At 42.1% G+C, this 22,346-nt stretch overlaps 1 protein-coding gene across 1 annotated transcript; it reads left to right on the top strand.

The window, feature by feature from the left end:
- The first annotated feature begins 1,755 nt into the window (after positions 1-1,755).
- On the top strand, positions 1,756-22,346 carry LOC124519354 (zinc finger protein 501-like). Its single transcript, XM_047089540.1, has 7 exons — positions 1,756-1,789; positions 2,292-2,389; positions 3,598-3,714; positions 7,210-7,753; positions 7,898-8,311; positions 16,003-16,139; positions 22,275-22,346. The coding sequence occupies exons 1-7, from the start codon at positions 1,756-1,758 to the stop codon at positions 22,344-22,346; spliced, it is 1,416 nt and encodes a 471-aa protein (XP_046945496.1).

Consider the following 22,346-nt stretch of genomic DNA (forward strand, 5'->3'; position numbering starts at 1 on the left):
CCCCAGGGCAGGCACCGATGTCCCCGAGCCCTCTGGGAAGTGGAGTCCTTCCGCCTGGACCCCCGACCTGGCGCGGTCGCCTCCAAGTGCGCAGATGCGACTCCAGACGGAGCCTCAGGCTCGAGCCTTTTGTTCCCCCACAGCTCCGTGTGTCCGGAAAGCGACTCCGTCCTCCCCTCCGTCTTTCCCAGAGCGCAGCCCGGCGGGGACCCGCCCTGTGGCCGGAGCCGAGTGGGCAGCGCGTCCAGGGGTAAGAGAAAGCTGGACCCTGAGGCGCGGGCGTCGGCGACCCGCCGGTCCGTGCGCGCGGCTGCAGTGCCTCCCGCAGCAGCCCAGGCCAGGGTCTCAGGTTCCGGCCGGCACATAAAGGGCCGGCCCTGCCCTCGTCCTATGCCCGCTCCCCGGTGCTGTGCGTAACCCTCCCGCTTCTCTCCGGCTGGGAGGCAAGCCGGGTCTGAGGCTTTAGTTCTGAGCCAGGAGGCGTCCGGGAAGCGCGGTTGCCCCTAAGCCCTCTGGGAAGTGGAGTCCGGGAGCGTGGAGGGGGCGTGGCCGAGCGGGGGACTGTGGGAGCGCGACTGCTCCCGCCGTTTTGGGCCTTAAATCTTGCCACTGCACTAAGAGCCTTAACCTGAACTCCTGGGACAGAAAGAAAAAAAGTGGGGTCTGTGTCTTACTCATTCCCCAAAGGACGCAGCCTTTGGCTACAAGCCAAGAGTACGCTTCCAAGGGGAAGGATTAAGCCTGCGGTTAAACAGGCACAAACCGCAAGTTCCGTGCCCTTTACAAAGATTGGTCAGGCTCAAGTCCCAAACCACGCATTTCAAGTGCAAGCAGGATACAGTTAATAAATTATTTCTGGTGGGAGTATCAAGATGTGGCAGCCATTCAACAGGATGTGCTGCAGGTGTCTTTTTTGCAAATTCTGTTGAATTTTGTCTCAGCTTGTCCCCTTAGGCTGTACCGACTCGTTTTGTTCTTCCTGGTCATTCAGCCTGGTTTAAAGTTTAGTTTTTCTTCCTTGACATGAGGGAACCCATGTTGTCTGCCAGTTACTGTCTGTCAGTTATTACTGTCAGTAATTACTGAAGTCTTTTGTTCTCGCCCTGACCATGCAAGGGAATCCTGGCCTGTACCTTTTCAGGGTCTTTTAAAAAGGTTAGGAATCAGCTGTATACAGGCCCCATCTATCAACTGCCTGTCTCTATGAATAGTAAGGATGAATGAACTGTGGGAGTCCTGCTTTTATAGTTACCTGATGCTATAATCACAGGCTGTTTTATGGCCAGTTGTGTGCTTTGGGGGTCTCCTGGGTATTTCTGCACAGTCTGGAGCCAGGTGTGAGGCTCACAGTTCACTGCACTCACTGATTCTCTCCTGGTTTTGCCCTGGTTTGGCATATAGTGACTGGTATCAGTACTCTAGAGAATGCTCTTCTAGCTGTGGAGACTAATTTAGCCTAAATAATAAAGGTTACAAGCAAAGAAGAATTACTTCTGAGGCCCTAAGACTTAAACACATAGGAGTAAGCCTCCTAGGAATAGAGATAGAGAGGAAGATGCCCCAGGGAGCAGGAACCAACTCCACAGGATGGCAAGCCTAACTTCAAAATCTCTCTCCAGAACTTCAGAGTAGAGTTGAATGATTTTCACAAAGAAGCAGATTATGTATTGTTGGAAAGTCCATGTTTATCTCATCTGAAACAGCGAATAAAGGAGAAATCATAGCAATAACAGGACAAAAAAAGAAAATCTAATCATGGATTATCTGACCATTGAAGCGGAGGAAGAAGGTAAGAATTACAGAAATAAACATGAAGTTGAAAGTGGGGACAAGTGGGAAAACACCTTTGATGAGAATTAAAAGGTTAGATGCCCCTGCATGAAAGGAAATGGAAGCAGACATGTCCCCAAGTAGAGAAACTCAGTAAGCGATCAATTTTGGAAATCACTAAGCAGGCTCCTTGTGACACATTCTCCAGTCCCATTTTCCTCTTTCAGCACTCCTGTGCCCATCCACATTCCCTCTGCAGCCATGGAAGAGAGAATATTCCATTTTCCACCCCCTGTTAGGCTATTATAAAAGGTTGATGTATTGTGGGTCTATAAGCTTAGCTTTTTGGGCAACAGACTTTCACTTTATCGTCTTATTGTACCCTCATCCCACCTTTTGGAGTGAAGTCAAGTGGGCCCTGTGTATACAATTTACCTGGCTTGTGATAACTTTTGTCCTAATGAATTTGGAAGTGGGGAAATAGAGCTTACCTCCTTCATAGCTTTTTCTTCTCCCTCTAGTCCTTCCAGCCATTACTACCGAGGATGCTTCTCTGCCCCAAAAACAGAACACGGAAGAAATGGAACCCACTGTTGAGCTCCTTCCTGTTGAGTTCCAGGCAAGTCTTTGATTTCCTCATATGAAATCTTAGCTTGGGGTTCACAGTGTGTCATTTGCTTTTTTCATCTTGCTTTGGAGGTCCACGGCAATCCCAACTAGAGAACTGAACCAAAGTAATTTTTCCTTGAAGACTTGAAGGTCTGGGGAGAGCTCAGGCTTGAGCACTGATTTTGGTAGTAGTCTGTGTGAACAGTATTTTAAATCACAAAACTAAGGGAATAGAAAAGAGATGAGATTTTATGACTGAGCTCTCCAACACTGTGAGATCAGGGAGATGAAGAGGAACCAGCAAAGGATACTGAGCAGATGTGGCCAGTGTGGCCAGTGAGGTAGGAAGTCAAAAGTTTGGCATCCTGGTAAACAATTGGAGAAAGTGTTTAAAAGGAGCAGGGAGTGATCAGCTGTTAAGTGCTGCTGCTAAGTCAAGTAAGATGAGGCCTGAAAATTGACCATTGGATTTAAAAATATGAAGATCACTGGTCACTGCCAAGAACAATGTCATGGAGTTGTAGGAATGAAAGCCTGATCGGAAAGGGTTCAGAAGAGAATAGGAGAGAAGTTGGAAGCAGGGATGACTGACAGCCATTTTGGAGAGTTTTACGCTAAAGCAGAGGACAGAAATAGGGTGATAGCGGGAAGCAGTAGCAAGACCAAAGAGGGTTTTTATTTTTTATTTTTTTAAGATGGGAGAAATAACAGGTTGCTTATAGGCATGTAAGAATGGATGGAGAAGAGAAGATGTCTAACAACTGAGCTCTGGGGAACTCTAACATTTAGAGCCACTTTTCAAACATAGCTTCATTTATTTTAAACAAGAAATCATGTGAGTTAGGAGTGATGCTATTTCACAGTAAAACTGAGGCTCACAGCGGCTCCTGGCTGGCTCAGTCAGTGGAGCATGCGATTCTTAATCTCAGGGATGTAAGTTTGAGACCCACGTTGAGTGTAGAAATTACTTAAACATAAAATCTTGTGGGGGTGCCTGGGTGGCTCAGTTGGTTGGGTGGCCGATTTTGGCTCAGGTCATGATCTCATGCTTTGTGGGTTCGAACCCCACGTCAGGCTCTGTGCTGACAGCTCAGAGCTTGGAGCTTCCTTTGGATTCTGTGTCTCCCTCTCTCTGCCCCTCCCCAACTTGTGCTCTGTCTCTCTCTATCAAAAATAAATAAACATAAAAAAAATTAAAGAATATGCTTGTTCTTCCAGGAATTGGTGACAGTCAAGGATGAGGAAATGGACTTCAGTCATGTGGAGGAAGAAGAGCTGAATTCTGCCCAAAGGTACATGGGCATTGATATGAAAGTGGAGAATTGTGGGAGCCTGGTATTTTTGGGTAAGGAAATTATTTTGTAATGCAAACTGCTTACTGGGACATAAACTTCCTCTATAACTCATGGCATCTAAAATGCCATAGTTTTGCTTAAAATCCAGAAAGCCCTGATCTCCTAGGAGATCCCTGATCACTCTGGGCTCAGAATTGGGCTTTTTTTCTCTTTTGGCAAGTAAAAGTTTACTATTTCTGGTATTGAAAAAGGATAGCTTTATTACATTGGTTTTAAGATTTATAAAATTATAGTGACCAAAACAGTGTGGTACTGGTATAGATGTAAATCGATAGAACAGAATAGATAGTCCAGAAATAGACCTGCACATATGTGGTCAATTTTTTTTTGCAATCATTCATTTTATCTTTTTTTTTTTTTTTTAAGGAATAGAATTTAGTGTCTCTTATGTTTTGTCTCCCTTTCTGTTTTTTATCTTAATTTTCACTTCCTTTTCCCTGTGTTCATCTGTTTTGTTTCTTGAATTCCACATATGAGTGAAATCATATATTTGTCTTTCTCTGACTTATTTTACCTAGCATAATACACTCTATTTCCATCCGTGTTGTTGCAAATGGCAAGATTTCATTCTTTTGGATTGCCAAGTAATATTCCATTGTATATATATACCACATCTTCTTTATCCGTTCGTCATTTGATGGACATTTGGGCTCTTCCCATAATTTTGCTATTGTCAATAGTGTCGCTATAAACATTGGGGTGCATGTGCTCCTTCAAATCAGCATTTTTGTATCCTTTGGATAAATACCTAATAGTGTAATTGCTGGGTTATAGGGTGTTCTATTTTTAATTTTTTGAGGAACCTCCAAACTTTTCCAGAGTGGGTGCACCACGAACTGCAAGATTATGACCTGAACTGAAGTCAGACGCTTAACCAACTGAACCACCCAGGCACCCCATATAGTTGGATTTAAATCTTACATATAGCTACTTGTCTTCTATTTGTTCCATCTATTCCTTATTCATTTTTCTTTCTTTTTCACTTTTTTGGTTGCATATTTTTTTTACTCTATTTTATATCCACAATTAGCTTACCATTAAACCTTATTTAAAGTTCTTTTAATGGTTGTCCTAGAGTTCCCAAATGCTTCTTTAATTAATCACAGTTATCTATTTTTAAAATTTATTTATTTTGAGAGAGAGAGAGCAGAGGAGGGGCAGAGAGAGAGAGAGAGAATCCCAGGCAGGCTCTGTGCTGTCAGCGCAGAGCCCAATGCAGGGCTCGAATTCACAAACCATGAGATCATGACCTGAGCCAAAACCAAGAGTTGGACGCTTAACCAACTGAGCCATGCAGGTACCCCAGTCACAGTATATTTTTATTATTTTTTAATTTTTCTTATTTTTTTAAATTTTTAAAATGTTTATTATTTTTGAGAGAGAGAGAGAGACAGAGAGCAAGCAGGGAAGAGGCAGACAGAATTGGAAGCAGGCTCCAGGCTCTGAGCTGTCAGCATAGAGCCCAATATGGGGCTTGAACTCATAGACCACAAGATCATGACCTGAGCTGTAGTCGGCAGCCCAACTGACTGAGCCACCGAGGCACCCCAATCACAGTATATTTTTAAAGAGTAATATACCAGGGGCACCTGGGGGGCTCAGTCGGTTAAGCGTCCCACTTCAATTCAGGTCATGATCTCACAGTTCCTGAGTTTGAGCCCCACATTGGACTCTCTACTGTCAGCACAGAGCCTGCTTCAGATCCTCTGTCTCCCTCTCTTTCTGCACCTCCCCTGCCAAAAATAAGTAAACATTTATTAGAAAGAAAAAGAATATTATACCACATCATGTCTGGTATAAGAACCTTACTTCTGGAGACTTCTAATTCCTCTCTCCCATCTTTTGTATAATTGTTCTCATGCATTTTACCTTTACATACACTATAAAATCACAATACATTGCTACTATTTTTGTTTGACAGTCAATTATCTCTTAGAGTAATTAAAAATAAGAAAAAAAGGGGGGGTGGACCCTGGGTGGCTCAGTTGGTTAAGCTTCTGACTTTGGCTGAGGTCACGATCTCAAAGTTCATGGGTTTGAGCCCAGTGTCGGGCTCTGGGCTAAAAGGTAAGAGCCTGGAACCTGCTTCAGATTCTATGTTTCTCTCTCTCTCTGCCCCTCCCCTGCTCATGCTCTGTCTCTCTCAAATAAACATAAAAAATTTTTTTAGTAAGAAAAAAATTAATTTTATATCTATTTTCATTTATGCCATTGCCAGCACTATTCATTTTTATATTGATCAGGGGTTGGCAAACTTTCTCTATAAAGGACCAGATGGTAAACATTTTCTGCTTTGTGGGCCATACACTCTTTGGCAATTAGTTAACTTTGCCATTGTAGCATGAAGGCAGCCATAAACAATATGTAAACAAGTGAGAGTGGCCAGATTTGGTCTGTGGTGGGTCAGTTTGGCCCATTGATACAAGTTTTTGACTTGTATCAATCACCTTCTGCCTATAAGAGCATTTCTTTCTTTCTTTTTTAATCCGAGTTAGTTAACATATAGTGTAATAATGATTTCAGGAATAGAATTTTGTGACTCATCACTTACATATAATACCCAGTGCTCATCCCAAAAAGTGCCCTCCTTAATGCCTATCACCCATTTAGCCCATCTCCTCACTCACCTCCCCTCCAGCAACCCTCAGTTTATTCTCTGTATTTAAGTGTTTCTTATGGTTTGCTTCCCTGTTTTTATCTTATTTTTCCTTCTTTTCCCCTATGTTCATCTGTTGTGTTTCTTAAATTCCACATATGAGTGAAATCATATGATATTTGTCTTTCTCTGACTTATTTCTGGGGGACTGGAGGGAACTATTTAAAAAGTCAAAAGTGTTGTTTCTGGGTGATTATTATAAATGATTTTTTTTGTCTTGTACTTTTTCAAAACTGTCTAATCTCAACCTGTGTTTTCATCTTTCCACCCTTCTCTAGATGTTTTATATTAACATTTATTCTCATCCCACCTGCTTATATCCTCCTTTCTGGTTAGTCTGCTCAGTTTTCCACTCTCTTAAGTACAGCATCCTCATTGTCCTTTTACTGTGCCTTATATTACTCATTCTCCCATCTCTGTTATTTTCTGACACTTCCTCTGCCACTGCCAGGAAGTGCTTTCTGAAAACATTCTAATAAACATGTTTAATAAGCATCATTTTTGGGGTTGCCTAGGTGGCTCAGTTGGTTGAGCATCTGATTCTTGGTTTCAGCTCAGGTCATGATCTCATGGTTGTGGGATCAAGCCTCACGCTGGGCTCTGCGCTGACAGCAAGGAGCTGTCTCTCCCTCTCTGCCCCTCTCTCTGGATCTTTCTCTAAAAATAAACACTTTTTAAAAAGCATCATTTTTGTTTTATTTTCCTCTTGCTAACTCAGCAGTTTTCTTTCTCTCATCACAGAGAAAACAAAAATACGTGTACTTTTTATTTATTTCAGATTCCGAATCTATACCTGAAACTAAAGAATCTTTTTCAAAGCAAGAACTTTATGAAGAAGTGTCCTCCGAAAGAGAGCTGATAATAGAAAGACTTAAAAAGGTTGAGGCCTGGGACTCCAGATTGATAGAAGCCTGGCAATGTGAAGGCACATTAGAAAGGCAGCAAGGAAACCAGACGAAAGATTTAAGGGAAGCCATAATTAAACACAACAAAACCACTGTGGAGGATTGTAATGAAATTGGGGAAAGTTCAAACCCAATCAAACATCGAAATATTTACTCAGTGAAAAAGCCTTGGAAGTGCAATGAATGTGGGAAGTTCTTCAGTTACTACTCAGCCTTTATCCTACATCAGAGAATTCATACTGGAGAGAAGCCTTATGCATGTACTGAATGTGGAAAGGCCTTCAGTCGGAGCTCATCACTTATTCAGCATCAGAGAATTCACACGGGAGAAAAACCTTACGAGTGTAACAAATGTGGGAAAGCCTTCAGTCATCGGTCAGCCCTCATTCAGCATCATATCATTCACACTGGAGAAAAGCCCTATGAGTGCAATGAATGTGGGAAAGCCTTCAACCAAAGCACATACCTTATTCAACACCACAGAATCCATACTGGAGAGAAACCCTATAAATGCAAGGAATGTGGGAAAGCTTTCAATGATACCTCATCCCTAATTAAACATCAAAGAGTTCATACTGGAGAAAAACCTTATGGATGTAAAGAATGTGGGAAAGCCTTTAGTGACAGGTCAGGCCTCACTCAACATCAGAGAACTCATACAGGGGAAAAGCCATATGAATGCAGTGAATGTGGGAAAGCTTTCAGCTACTGTTCAGCTCTTATTCAACATCAAGGAACCCATACTGGGGAGAAACCTTACAAATGTAACGAATGTGGGAAAGCCTTCAGTGATCGCTCAGCTCTCATAAGACACCAAAGAATTCATACTGGGGAGAAACCTTACAAATGTAAAGAATGTGAGAAAGCCTTCAGCCAGAGCTCATCTCTTACAAAGCATCTGAGAACTCATACTGGAGAGAAACCATATAAATGCAGTGGTTGTGACAAAGCCTTCAGTCAGAGTTCATCTCTTATTCAACATCAGAAAACCCATACAGGAGAAAAACACTACAGATGTAAGAAATGTGAGAAAACCTTCAGTGTGCGTTCAGCCTTTTATCAACATAAAGAAATTCATGATGAATAGAATGCAGTAAATTCATGAAATAGTTATGTATTCTTGGGGCACCCAGCTGGCTCAATAAGGCTGGCTCAATGCAATTCTTGATATTGGGGTCATGAGTTCGAGTCCCATGTTGGGCAGAGTTTACTTAAAAAAAGAAAAAAGAGGGGCACCTGGGTGGCTCAGTTGGTTAAGCATCCGACTTCAGCTCAGGTCATGATCTTGCACTCCATGAGATTAAGCCCTACATCAGCTCAGAGCCTAGAGCTTGCTTCAGATTCTGTGTCTCCCTCTCTCTCTGCCCCTTTCCCGCTGGCACTCTTTCTCTCTTAAAAGTAAACATTAAAAAAAGAAAAAAGAATTATGTATGCTCTACTGATCATGTAGACCTGTGTTCTAAATATTACAGGGTACTACAAAAATGTATGAGGCTGCATCATGCAAAAAAATAGCTCTCTTCCTTGAAATGGTATTAGGTATGGGAAGAGGACAAGAGGTATAGTAACAGAACCCAAGAACCTGAAGAGTGGAGACTTCCTAGGGGAGCACAGAAGGAGAAAGTCTGGTTAAGTCAGAGAAAAGAGAGTCAGGAGCTAAGCATCTAATGTCAGTAGAAAAACTACTCCAAGCAGCAGACTTAACAGTACTTGAGGCTGATGGCTCTCTAAATAGTAGTTTCAACCTGAAGCCAAGTGTGGAAGATCAGGATCCCAAAAAGGAAAATCACCAGGATGTTTCTCTAGGAAAATAAAGAGGAAGAAAAATATCTAAGCCTAGGAAATCCTCCTTTTCTCTGTCCCTGAACTCCACTTGTTCACTTGAACATTTGCAAACATTTAAACCATTGCTTATTAATCCTGGGTGTACACTGAAATCATCTGACAAATACATGGGTCCCAGTCCTAGAGATTCTGATTAAATTTGGCCTGGGGTGTAGCCTGGGCATCAGGAATTTAAAAACTCCTCAGGTAGTTCCACCAAGATTAAGAACCACTGATTTAGGCTCTTAGTGCACAAGGCTCAAGTCAATAAGGAAGGATAATAACAACCCACGTTCATTCTCGGGAGCTCTCTGTGTCCTTGTTTCTGCCTTTTTTTTCTCTTGCCAATTATATAATGTCATCCTTTCTTTTACCTGACATTGGATCCTTTTGTTTGGTCCTTTTTTGTTTTCTCTGACTTTGTGTAAATTGAGCTGCCTGACCCTAACTTCTGCTCTGGCCCCTTACCCTTGCTAAATGTGCTCTTTTAAGGCTGCTTACAGCTTTCTCAACCTCTTCTGCCCACAAGGATCATAGATTGTGCTTGCTACCCATGGCCCGATGGTGGCAAATATTAACCACAAGAAACAAGAGGAGACCCTAAAGACCAAAATCAGGAGTGGAGACAGGGTGACTGGAAGGGAACTTCAAAGGGTTAAACTTTTGACTCCAACTGTATAGTTTGTATCTTAGAATTTCCTGAAATTATAATAAAATTTAGTTGTGTGCACGAATTAATACTGAACTTCAAGGGATGTAGGTGGAAGGAAAGGTAAATAAAAAGTGTTTCTACATTTAGTATGACAAACAGTAGTAATGCTAAAGAGATTACGAGAAATTACAGATGATACTGTAATCCCTAAAGAATACCCATTAAATAATAATGCAAGTAGAGGAATTAAATCACATATTAAAAAAAGTTTAACGCTAGGGGTGCCTGCTGGCTTAGTCAAGGAGCATGCGACTCTTGGGGTTGTGAGTTTGAGTCCTACATTGGGTGTAGAGATTACCTAAATAAATAAAACTTAAAATGTTTAACCCAGAAGAAGGCAGGAAAGGAGGAAGAGAGACACAGATAGAACAAATTGTAAACAGGCAGCAAACTGGGAGACCTAAGTTCAACCATATCAGCAATTGCATTAAACATAAAAGAAACACTCCAAATAAAACTGACAGGTTGTCAGACTGAATAAAGAATGACCCAACTATATCTAAAAGAGGAACACTTTAAATATAGAAACACAGGTGAACATTCAAGAGATAAAGATGCACAATGAAAACACTAATAAGAAAGCTGGATATGTTAATATCAGATATAATAGACTTCAAGAAGGTATCATCATAAACAGGACATTTTATAATGATAAAATGGTCAATTCATCAAGGTTGGTAAATCTTATAATGTGTAACTATGTTACAGATGTGATGTGTTAATATTATAAATAAGATCATTTTAAGTTTACTAATATATTATGTGCCTAATATCAGGGCTTCCAAAATCACAAGGTAAAAACTGACAGAACTAAATTTTAAAAAAGAACAATCCACAATTTTATAATTGGAAATTATAACACTCCATTCTCAGCAGTTGATAGAATATCTAGACAACAAATATTAAATATTTAGAAGAGCTGAACAATATGTCTATGTTGTCTACCATCTTGAATTGAGTGGCATATATACTTTATAGAACACACAAGGAACACGCAGCAACTTCAGGGTGCACATTCCCTTCAAGTGCACATGAAATGTTCAAGTTAGATTGTACACTGGGCCTTAGACCAAGGCTCAGTAAATTTAAAGGACTTAGAATATTCTCTACTACATTTGATGAAAGTAGAGATCAATAAAAATAAGAGGAGGGGTGGGGCGCCTGGGTGGCTCAGTCAGTTAAGTATTCGACTTCACCCCAGGTCATGATCTCACGGTCTGTGAGTTCGAGCCCCACGTCGGGTTCTGTGCTGACAGCTCGGAGCCTGGAGCCTGCTTCGGATTCTGTGTCTCCCTCTCTGCCCCTCCCCTGCTCATGCTCTGTCTCTCTCTGTCTCAAAAGTAAATTTTAAAAAATCAGCAACAACAACAAAAAAATAGGAGGGGTGCCTGGGTGGCTTAGTGGGTTAAGCATCCAACTTTGGCTCAGGTCATGATCTCACGGTTTGTGGGTTCGAGCCCTGTATCGGGCTCTGTGCTGACAGCTCAGAGCCTGGAGCCTGCTTTGGATTCTGTGTCTCCTTCTCTCTCTTCCCCTCCCCAACCCGTGCTCTGTCTCTCTCTGTCTTTCAAAAATAAATGTTACCAAAAAAAAAAAAAAAAAAGTTGAGGGGCATCTGGGTGGCTCAGTCAGTTAAGCCTCTGACTCTTGATCTCAGCTCAGGTCATAATCTCACTGTTTGTGAGTTCCAGCCCCGCATCGCATTCTGCATTGATTGCACAGAGCCTGCTTGGGATTCTGTCTCCCCTTCTCTCTAACCCTTGCCTGCTTGTGCTCTCCCTCTCTCAAATAATAAACTTAAAAAAAAAAAAGGTTGAAAGTCCATCCTCTCAGTTTCCATTGAAAGACTAAAAGTGGAAGCAAATTTAAACACAAAGTAAAAGAAAATATATGATAAAGAGAAGAAATTTTAAAATACAAAGCAGATACACAATAAAGAAAATCAACAAAGGCAAAGGTTGGTACTTTTGTATGGCTACTTTTACAAACAACAGAAAACTGGGAGAGTACACAAGAAAATTATATGTAGGCATTGGAGGGAGTGAAGTGAACGGAGCAGGGGTAGAGTGCCACCCTCTACTGTATTTTGTTTTGATTTTTGAGTCACTCAAAAAATTTTAGTATCCATCTAGTACTATTCTAAGCCATATTGGATCCTGAAGCAAAAAGAAACATATATGCCCCTATATACACTTATCAAAATATCTTCCCGTGATTTGAATCAGATTGGAAAAGTTAATAAAAGCTCCATAATTAAGAAAAAATGACTATAGAGGCACCTGGCTGGCTCAGTCAGTAGAGCATGTGATTCTTGATCTTGGGGTTGTGAGTTTGTGCCCCTTGCTGGGCATCAAGTTTACTTAAAAAATAAAAATATAGATAGATAGATGATAGATAGATAGATAGATAGATAGATAGATAGATAGATAGATAAAAATGACAAAAAAATGACAACCTGTACAGAGTGGGATGTGATGGCTTCATGGTCCAGGAACCATGAGCTGATTAGAAATAACTTCCAAATTCACAATAATCCTGGATTATAAAACAAGCAAACAACAATTTGTCTTATCTAAAAGTCTGATATTTTGTTTTTCATGGACTTTTTTGCATTAATTTTGATTTAGAAAATATTGCATTAAAACATTATTTCTCTTGATTACTGAGTTTTTTGGTGCCCTCTTAAATTTTGCATCCAAGGTGATTGCTTCATTTGCCTCACCCTGATCCCTGCTCTGAACACATTAGACGGGATCATCTGGAACTGGAGAGCTGGAATGGAGGAGATTCAGTGATTTTCATCACGCCCAAAGAAAGCAAAGACTCTTTGTGAACATATTTCTTTAAAGACTCATGGGGCACTTGGGTGGCTCAGTAGAATGGGTGTCTGACTTCGTCTCAGGTCATGATCTCACAGCTGGTGTGTTCGAGCCCCGAGTTGGGCTCTCTGCTGTCAGCGCAGAGCCCTCTTTGATTCCTGTCTCCCCCTCTCTCTCTGCCCCTCCCCAACTCCTGCTTTCTGTCTCAAAAATAAACAAAAACATAAAAAAAAAAAAACCTCATTAAAAGACTGTAAAGATATGGGTAGGTTTTAGGAAATTCTAAAACTTCATTTGTATTTTTGTTGTTGTTGTTGTTGTTGTTGTTTACTAAGAATCACAGCTTGGTGTTACTGGGCAATTTGGGTTTTCTTCTTTGTGACTGAGGAAATCAACAGAGACATCCATCGGTTACCCAATCTCACTCTAGGATTTTCCATCTGGAGGTCTGGAAGCTTCATCTCAGGGGCCCTTCAGGGAACCACATGCCTCCTGACAGGGTCCAAAAACCCAATATCCAACTACAGTTGCTGAGCTCACGCTCCTATCCCTGCTCCAACTGGGGACCTCAGTCGGCGCTGTCCATACCCATGGCAAGATTGCTGGAACTATACAGATTAACTCAGGTGAGTGATTAAAAAGCTCATTTTCATCTTATCACCCTTTACCCACCAATCTGAACAACCTCTTTGCAGTTTCAACCCAAAGTCACAGTGCAGTCCCTCTCAAAATGTAAAGGAGCACACAGGCATTCCTCCTCATTCAGCAAACATTTTCCCGTGACCCTGTTTCCTCATCAGTACAATGAGGAAAACAATAGCACCTACTTCACAGAGTTGTTATGTGGATGCTGTAAATTAATTCATGTAAAGCGCATGAGATAGTCCCTGGAACACAGGGAAATCCTCAATAAATGCAAGATATTACCTATTAGTTTTGGTCATTATATAAACTTTTAATAAAAATACATGAGGGGCAGGGCACCTAGATGGCTCAGTCGGTTAAGTGTCCGACTCTTGATTTCGGCTTCGGTCATGATCCCAGGGTTGTGGGATGGAGCCGTGCGTTGAGCTCCACACTGAGTATGGAGCCTGCTTGAGATTCTCTCTCTCTCTCTCTCTCTCTCTCTCTCTCTGCTCCTCTTCCCCCACTTGTGCTCTCCCTCAAGAAAAAAAATAAAATAAAAATACATGAATGATTTTAAGGGATTCTCAACCATTGCTGAAGAAATAAAATGCATCATTCAGATAACCAGAAAAGTGGCTGGTGATAACTTTGTTCACAGTTTCAAGGAAGAAATGAAAAAGTTTTGAGACTCATGGGAATTAACTGAGAGCCATGGGAAAACACCAAAACGAAGTTCAAGGAAATAATTAAACTGTTCTACAAGAGAACAAGATATTGATGAACAGGAAGATGTTCAAGCTAGCAAGAGCCTAGAATCTTCACGTATTTGCTGAAAAGAGCTGAGTAGTAAATAACTTAAATGATTTGAGTATAGTCCCCCTCGAGAATGATATACTGTACATTACTGCATATATTTTACATATATACATATTTGCTGTGTACAAGTGTTCATACAAAATCACATATTTTGGATAAGGTAAAGGATTTTACAGGAATAATTATGAAGTCATTTGATTCATCTCACCATCTAAATTCAGAACCTATCTTCCACCTAAGGTGTGTTTTCACAGTAAATAGAATATTTGGGAAATAATAAGATAACTGGTTTGACTGGATTTTGACAGAAAAGGCATGATTCATACTGAGAGGATCCTGGACATTAGGATAAGAAATAGGGACTTTAGAGGCACTGGGGTGGTTCAGTCGGTTGAGCATCCAACTTCAGCTCAGGTCATGATCTCACAGTTCATGAGTTCGAGTCCTGCATTGGGCTTTGTGCTGACAGCTGGGAGCCTGGAACCCGCTTCAGATTCTGAGTTTCCCTCTCTCTCTACCCCTCCCCTGCTCATGCTCTGTCTCTCTCAAAAATAAACATTAAAAAAATAGGGACTTTATTTGGGGGGCTTGGTTATCTAATGAGTTTTTTTCTTTTTCCTAAGCACGGGGATGACAATGGTGAAATATCATACGGTAGAACACCAGTTGCCCAGAATTTCTGGGGATGTAGCTGTTCCAAATTTATAAAATCATAATCATAATTGTTTCAGCTTCAACATCATGTGCATCTACCCTCACTGTTTTAGATCTTGTGAGAAACTGCAACAGCCCTGGAAATGCCCTCCCTCTGCACTCCTGATTATGACCACCGCTTTCCTCTTAGGCAGGTCTATGGGAGGGATACAATCTGAGGGATGTGGAACCACATTAGCTACATGTCTGATTGTCAAGGGGGAAAGGCATTGCTATAGTGCAATAGAAACAATGGGGAAATCTATTGATTCCAATCATGTAGTTTGAATCAAGAGATGACTTTTAATGCAAAGCTGTGTTAGCTGCTCTGAAGCTATTTTAGTCATTTCACAAATGCTCTGGTTTTTTCTTAAACTTTAATTTCTCTGTAAATTGGTTAGTCCATCCCTGGACTATCAAGAATACAAAATAAGATTTATTTACTTTATTATTTTCTTTTTAGATTTGTTTTTGTTTTTACTTTATTTTAGAGAGTGCTAGCAGAGGAGAGGGGCAGCAGGAGACGGAGAGAGAGATAATGGGAGAGAGAAAGAGAGAGAGAGACAAAGAGAATCTCAAGCAGGCTCCATGCCCAGCACAGAGCCTGAGGTGGGGTTCGATCCCTTGACTCTGGGACCATGACCTGAGCTGAAATCAAGAGTTGGACACTCAACTGACTGAGCTACCCAGGCGCCCCTAGATTTATTTACTTTAAATGTGTATTTAAATTAAATACAGAAAGTAGCCAAACAAAAGAACCGGCTGTTCCTTAATATCAGGGATACGTTTGCCTTTAATGTTGGAAATTAAACTCTAAGAGGTCTGCTCTAGTTGAACCTAGATTACATTGCCTCCTCTGCCCAGGAGTTTAGGGAGAAATTATTTCCAAGGGCTGAGAATTGCCCCACCTTTATTTAGAAAGTAAATAAACTGGAGAGAACAATTTACATGTATGTTACGATTTGGTATAGAAACATCATCATACATGTCAAAACTTTAAATGTAAGGATAGGTTTCAGTATTCCTTCTATACACTTCTGTCAGGATTCGCTTCTGATTTATGAAAAAGATGTGTTCACTTTCTGGGTCAGTTATGTACCCACTGGAGTCTGTCTCAGTAATGAGACTCCTCTTCTGCAGAGGACACTAGTGACCAATCCTGGGCCCAAGGAATGACCCTACTTTAAATGGATCTGAGTGGGCATTGTGACTCAAGATGACGATTTGGGAATCCAGGGGAGCTCTCTGTTGATCACTGAGCTGGACAAAGTGGGAGCCTATAAGAAATTCCTAATTATCATTCCCACCTCCAAGTCCTGGGAGAACATAGAATACAACAAGGAACTGCTCAGGGTATCGACCTCAAAGGTCATTGTGATGTTTCTTAACAGCATGAGGTTTCCCCACATCTATGAGAGACTCCCAGTGAGTTATATAAGGGGGAAGATATGAATTAGAAGCAACGTCCAGGAAAATGAAGTTAACTTGTCCCAAATTATCGGCATCTTTAGATCAAAATCATAATCCCAGGCTTCTCAGAATCCCTAATCAAATGCATCCTCTCAGGTACAAAGAGAACATGTTCATAAAGACATTTTTTTTTAAGTTTATTTATTTGTTTAAGTAATCTCTATGCCCAATGTGGAGCTTGAACTCATGACCCTGAGATGAAGAATTGCAACATAAAACATCTTGGAAAGAGGATTTTGGATCTAAGTGGCCTGGTCAAGACTAATTAGCATGGACACTGGAGAGGTCAAATTTGGCACACAAACGGAGCATCTACAAAACAGTTCATGAGTGCGTTGGTGCAGACTTACAGTACCTAACACTGCTGTCTATACATTGCCCATATTCTTTAAGACCTGAGTTCTTGGGGTAATGGAAGTAGGCCCTCTAAAAATGGGGCATGTGCAAAGGACAGAGCCATCTAACCCTGGCAAGTGAGAAACTGTAAACAATCAGGCTTCAAAGAGATTACTCAATATTAGGAGACAGTATCTGTTCTTTCCAGCATACTCATTGGCTGCTCTTATCCCCTGGTTTGCAAGAGTGTGATGATGGGATTGTAATAGCAAAATTAACCTGAATTCTCATCATGGTAGCAAGTAAGCCAGTTCCCTCTTCTGGTCCATCAAATTCAACAATATACTACTCCTGGAAGGATAGGAGTCAGTAAATAGTCTTCCCTGCTATGCACTGGCTTGATGGTGCCCGAGGTGAAAGGGGGTGAAACTAGGGGAATGATTCCATCATCCAGGGCCAAGAGTTCCTCTTATTATGTGGAAATAGACATGATTCAGCTTTCAGTCTCCCCACAGAGTAGAGAACAGGCTAACGGTACATGAAATAGCTTAGACTTTTCCTTTTGCGAGTGTGGGCTTTTGGAAAATTGCTCTTTCTGTGATGTTAGTCCAGGTCCTCCAAGAAGCAGATGCCAAGATGTGATGAAACATGCAAGGATTTTATCAGGAGACACGCCTGTGAGAAAGGAAATAAGGTGGGAGTTTTTAAAGCTGGGGAGAGGGGCGCCTGGGTGGCGCAGTCGGTTAGGCGTCCGACTTCAGCCAGGTCACGATCTCGCGGTCCGGGAGTTCGAGCCCCGCGTCAGGCTCTGGGCTGATGGCTCAGAGCCTGGAGCCTGTTTCCGATTCTGTGTCTCCCTCTCTCTCTGCCCCTCCCCCGTTCATGCTCTGTCTCTCTCTGTCCCAAAAATAAATAAACGTTGAAAAAAAAAATTAAAAAAATAAAATAAAATAAAATAAATAAAGCTGGGGAGAGCCCAAGATGCAAGACGACCCCACGGGAAGGAGAGGGGAATGGTCAGTGGAAGCATGATGACGCCCTGCAGTTTAAGGAAAATTCAGCAAAGTCCTCGGGGAATCTCGAGCCAATGTCAGCCGAAGAAGAGTCCCATACCTTCCAGGGATGGTCTGCTAGAGGGTCTACACACACTCAGTGCCAGGGAGCAGCGCCTGGGAGGCATGTGTTGAGGCAGTCAGGACCTCAGCCAATTGTTCCCTGTAGCAAAGGTTCACAAGGCATGTCCTCATGGCCACTACATGAGGCATAAGAGAATGTTCCCATGGACACTTAAAAGTGTCAATTTGTAAAAATATGATGACCGAGTGTGTGGAAAAATACATAGGACAGGGGCTCCTGGCTGGTTCAGTCGGTGGAGCATCTGACTCTTGATCCCAGGGTCGCGAGTTCAAGCACCACAATGGGCATGGAGCCTACTTAAAAAAAAAAAAAAAAAAAGATACATAGCACAAATGACTATCAATCTAGGTAAGGCTGGATTTTCATTGCTAAGAAAGCTTCATGGTAGGGGCGCCTGGGTGGCTCAGTCGGTTGAGCGGCCGACTTTGGCTCAGGTCATGATCTCTCCGTCCGTGAGTTCGAGCCCCGCGTTGGGCTCTGTGCTGACAGCTCAGAGCCTGGAGCCTGTTTCAGATTCTGTGTCTCCCTCTCTCTGACCCTCCCCTGTTCATGCTCTGTCTCTCCCTGTCTCAACAATAAATAAAACTTTAAAAAAAATTAAAAAAAAAGAAATTAAAAAAAGAAAGCTTCATGGTATAGAATTATTGACCTGTCTCATGCAGTTCTATTGGATATTCCTCAAATAATATATTTTCCTTAATAACACACTTTAACTTGGCAGACTGTGTTTTGGATCCAGGCATGTCTTCAGTGTGGGTGATTTCATACATTAAAGAGAAAATAATGGGGCGCCTGGCTGGCACAGTCAGTTAAGCATCCGAGTCTTGATCTCGGCTAAGGTCATGGTCTCACCGTTTGTGAGTTCGAGCCCCGCATCGGGCTCTGCACTGATATTGCAGAGTCTGCTGGGATTCTGTCTCTACTTCTCTCTGACCCTCCCCCACTTGTGCTCTCTCTCTCTCTCTCTCTGTCAAAATAAATAAACTTTAAAAAAAGTTTCTTAAAAAAAAGAGAGAAAATAGATAAAGTAGAATCTCTGTTTATCCCAGTTAAGCTCCATTTTTGCCCTCTAATTCCAAGAAAGATTGAGAGTACTGGGGCTATGAATGGTGAGAAGGAGGAACATAGTTGTTTTTTTTTTTTAAGTTTACTTATTTATTTGCCCTCACCCTACTTTCAATGCCAGTCACAAGTAGTAGGTCCCCAGGTTACCCACAACTTCTGTACAATTTGGCTACAAACTGGAAGTTCCCACAACTTCTTCCTCCGGTTTGTTTAGTTTGTTAGAACAGCTCACAGAATTCAGGGAAGCACTTCCTTACATTTACCAGTTTATTAAAAAAATATGATAGGGGCACCTGGGTAGCTCGGTTGAGTGTCCGACATCAGCTCAGGTCCTGATCTCGTGGTTCTTGAGTTTGAGCCTCATACCAGGCTTGCTGCCATTAGCGTGGAGCCCACTTCCGATCCTCTGTCCCCCTCTCTCAGCCCTTCCCCTACTGGCACTCTCTGTCTCAAAAGTAAATAAAACATTTAAATATATATACGATAAAGGATACAGATAAATAGCCAGATGAAGAGGTAGATACACAGGGTGAGGTCTGGGAGGGTCCAGAGCACAGAAGCTTCTGTCCCCAGGGAGTTGGGATATGTCACAATGCTGCTGGCGTGGATGTATTCACCAATTTGGAAGCTCCCAAATCCATACTATTGGGGTTTTATGGGGGCTTCTTCACACAGGTATGATCAATTATCAACTCCATTTCTAGGCCCTCTGCCCTCTCTGGAGAAGTGAGTGGCAGGACTGAAAATTCCAAGCTTCTCATCATGGCCTTGGTCTTCCTGGTGACCGTGGCCCATCCAGGAGGCACCTAAGAACCCACCCAGAGTCACCTCAGTAGATCAAAAGATGCTCCCAGTGCTTTTACCATTAGGAATTTATAGGGGTTTTAAAAAAATTTGTTTTTTAGGTTTATTTTGAGAGAGACGGAGTGTGCGAGCAGGGGAGGGGCAGAGACAGAGGGAGAGAGAGAATCCCACCCAGGCTCTATGCTGTCAGTGTAGAGCCCAACGTGGGGCTTGAATCCATGAACCATGAGATCATGACCTGAGCCAAAATCAAGAGTCACATGTTTAACCGACTGAACCACCCAGGGCCCCCAGGAATCTACAAGGGTTTTAAAAGTCCTGTGTCAGGGATGAGGTCAAAAACAAATATTAGAATAAGAGATGCTCCTGATGCTATTATCACTCAGGGAATTACAAGGGCTTTACAGTGCCAGGAACTGGCGGACACAGACTGATGTATTTTCTGTCACCTCATACCTGGAGGGTCCAGTCTGAGGGATGGGAGAGAGCCTGGATGAGGCTTTTGTCAAAGTTGCACATAATGAAATGAGATTCTTTCAGATTTCACAAGAGAAATAACATAATGTATATGCCAGCATAGACAGGAAGTGGCTGGCAGGAACCACATACGGGAGTCAGAACCCCAGAGAACTTGGTTTAAAGCTAGACACAGTGTGTTCCGCCTAGTCCTAGAGATGAATAAGAATGGAAGCAAAAGGCAGAAACAGGGACACAAGTCCTACCAACGCAAGAGACAGGCAGGAAAACTGAGGTCCCAAGGCTCATCCAAGGACCTAATGGAGGAGGAGAACTAGGATATAAACATCCCTAAGTTAATTTACAATGTTAGCATGATACCAGTATAAGTAGTTTTTTTTTCCCTGCAGCTGTATTTATGAATTCTAGAACTCATGTAAAAAAATAAATAAGCAGGGTCACCTGGGTGGCTCAGTTGGTTAAGCATCCTACTCTTGATTTTGGCTCAGGTCATGATCTCAGGCTCAAGTCATGATCTCAAGGATCATGAGTTTGATCCTGCATCAGGATCTGCTCTGTCAGTGCGGAGCCTCCTTGGGATTCTCTCTCCCTCTCTCTGCCCCTCCCCCGCTTGCATGTGTTCATATGGTCTCTCTCAAAATAAATAAATAAACTTAAAAAAAAAAAAGAAGTACAAGGGGAGAAAAATGAGGAGGGGAAGGATGAGGAGGGGAAGGATGAGGAGGGTGTGGAGAGAAAGAAGAAGAAACCAAAATCATAGTGAATTCATTTTCAATTTGGGAATAGAGAAATATTTCTAATTATGTCTCAAAATCCAAAATACAACGTCTATACCCCAAGAGGAAAATATTCACGTACAATCATAGTTCAGTCACAAAATTCAAATGAAACTGTAAGAAGAAATGCAGTGGAATAAATTTAAAGACTGAATTGGCTTTATTGAATGATTCATGAATCAGGTAGCATCCCATCCAGCACTAGAATGGAACTCCAGAGGGCTACAGAAGGAAAGGTTTGTGTTTTTATTTATTTTACTTTTTTTAACATTTATTTATTTTTGAGAGACAGAGAGAAAGCAGGGGAGGGTCAGAGAGAGAAGGAGACAGAGAATCCGAAGCAGACTCCAGGCTGTGAGCTGTCAGCACAGAGCCCGACGCAGGGCTCAAACTCATGGACTGCAAGATCATGACCTGAGTTGAAGTGAGGCACTTAACTGACTGAGCCACCTAGAAGCCCCCAGCAGGAAACGTTTTTTAAAAAGGCAGAGAGAATGTACAACAAGGAAGTCATAGATAGGAAAATAAATCATCTGGCAAGGTAACCTTCCTTTGGGGGACAGTAGAGCCATTAGGAGCATTGCCTCAGTGGTGCTGACCAAAAAATTCCGGACTGACCAGTTAGGATTACATACCTAGGGAAGGTCGAAACTGTAATCATGTCACTTATTAAATCTTGGCATGGTGTCATGGGTTTGAGATAGGGAAACTGAAGGACTCCATAGAAATCTTGTTTTTTGCTCCTTTTCCTGCTTCTATTCTTATTAGGACCTGTGCCCCCACCCCACTCTACACACGTGTAAGAATGTCCTCCTTGGATTTTTAAAATTTTATTTATTTATTTATTTATTTATTTATTTATGAGGGGGTGGGGCAAGGGGCAGAGAGAGGGAGAGAGAGAATCCCAAGCAGGCTCTGCGCTGTTAGCGCACAGCCGGGACTCAGGGCTCGATCCTGCCAACTGTGAGATCATGACCTGAGCTGAAATCAAGTCAGACGTTCAACCCACCGAGCCACCCAGGTGCCCCTAGAATGTCCTCCTTGTAAAAGACAAGGAATTAATGATTTATTTAACATCTAAGCAAAGACCAGGTGAGAATGACCAGAGGAAGCCATTGTAGAGGCTGCTTTTAGGCAAATAGGCTTGAATGATGGGGTGTGGAAAGGGCCCACAGCGATTCCCTGGCTGAATAGAGACAGGCCCACTGGGTGACCCAAAATATCCATAGGCCCTAACTGACCAATGGGTTACTTACAACCAGGCACAGTTACCAAAAAAGGGAAAATTCCATATATTGCCATAACTCCTCACCTTCCCTGCTTTAAAAACAGCCCCCACCCACTGCCTCATGGCAGACATGACCTGCCTGCTACTCCCTTGCGGTGTGTTCCATAAACTTCTATTGCCTTTGTTCTGCCTCAGGTGAATTCTTTCACCACCTGCACCATTGGCTTCCACCTGATCTTCGCCCCACATTTGGAGGCCCCCATCTGA

The sequence above is a fragment of the Lynx rufus genome, unplaced genomic scaffold, assembly GCF_022079265.1.
Source record: "Lynx rufus isolate CCGP_SWC_20201006 ecotype Redwood Valley unplaced genomic scaffold, mLynRuf1.p SCAF_27, whole genome shotgun sequence".
Taxonomy (NCBI): domain Eukaryota; kingdom Metazoa; phylum Chordata; class Mammalia; order Carnivora; family Felidae; genus Lynx; species Lynx rufus.

Bases quoted from the DNA above. Each gene is read 5' to 3' on its own strand.
- LOC124519354 (XM_047089540.1), top strand. From the start codon at position 1,756: ATGGATTATCTGACCATTGAAGCGGAGGAAGAAG. The intron at 1,790-2,291 runs GTAAGAATTACA...TTCTCCCTCTAG, and splicing joins CATTGAAGCGGAGGAAGAAG to TCCTTCCAGCCATTACTACC. The intron at 2,390-3,597 runs GCAAGTCTTTGA...TTGTTCTTCCAG, and splicing joins TCCTTCCTGTTGAGTTCCAG to GAATTGGTGACAGTCAAGGA.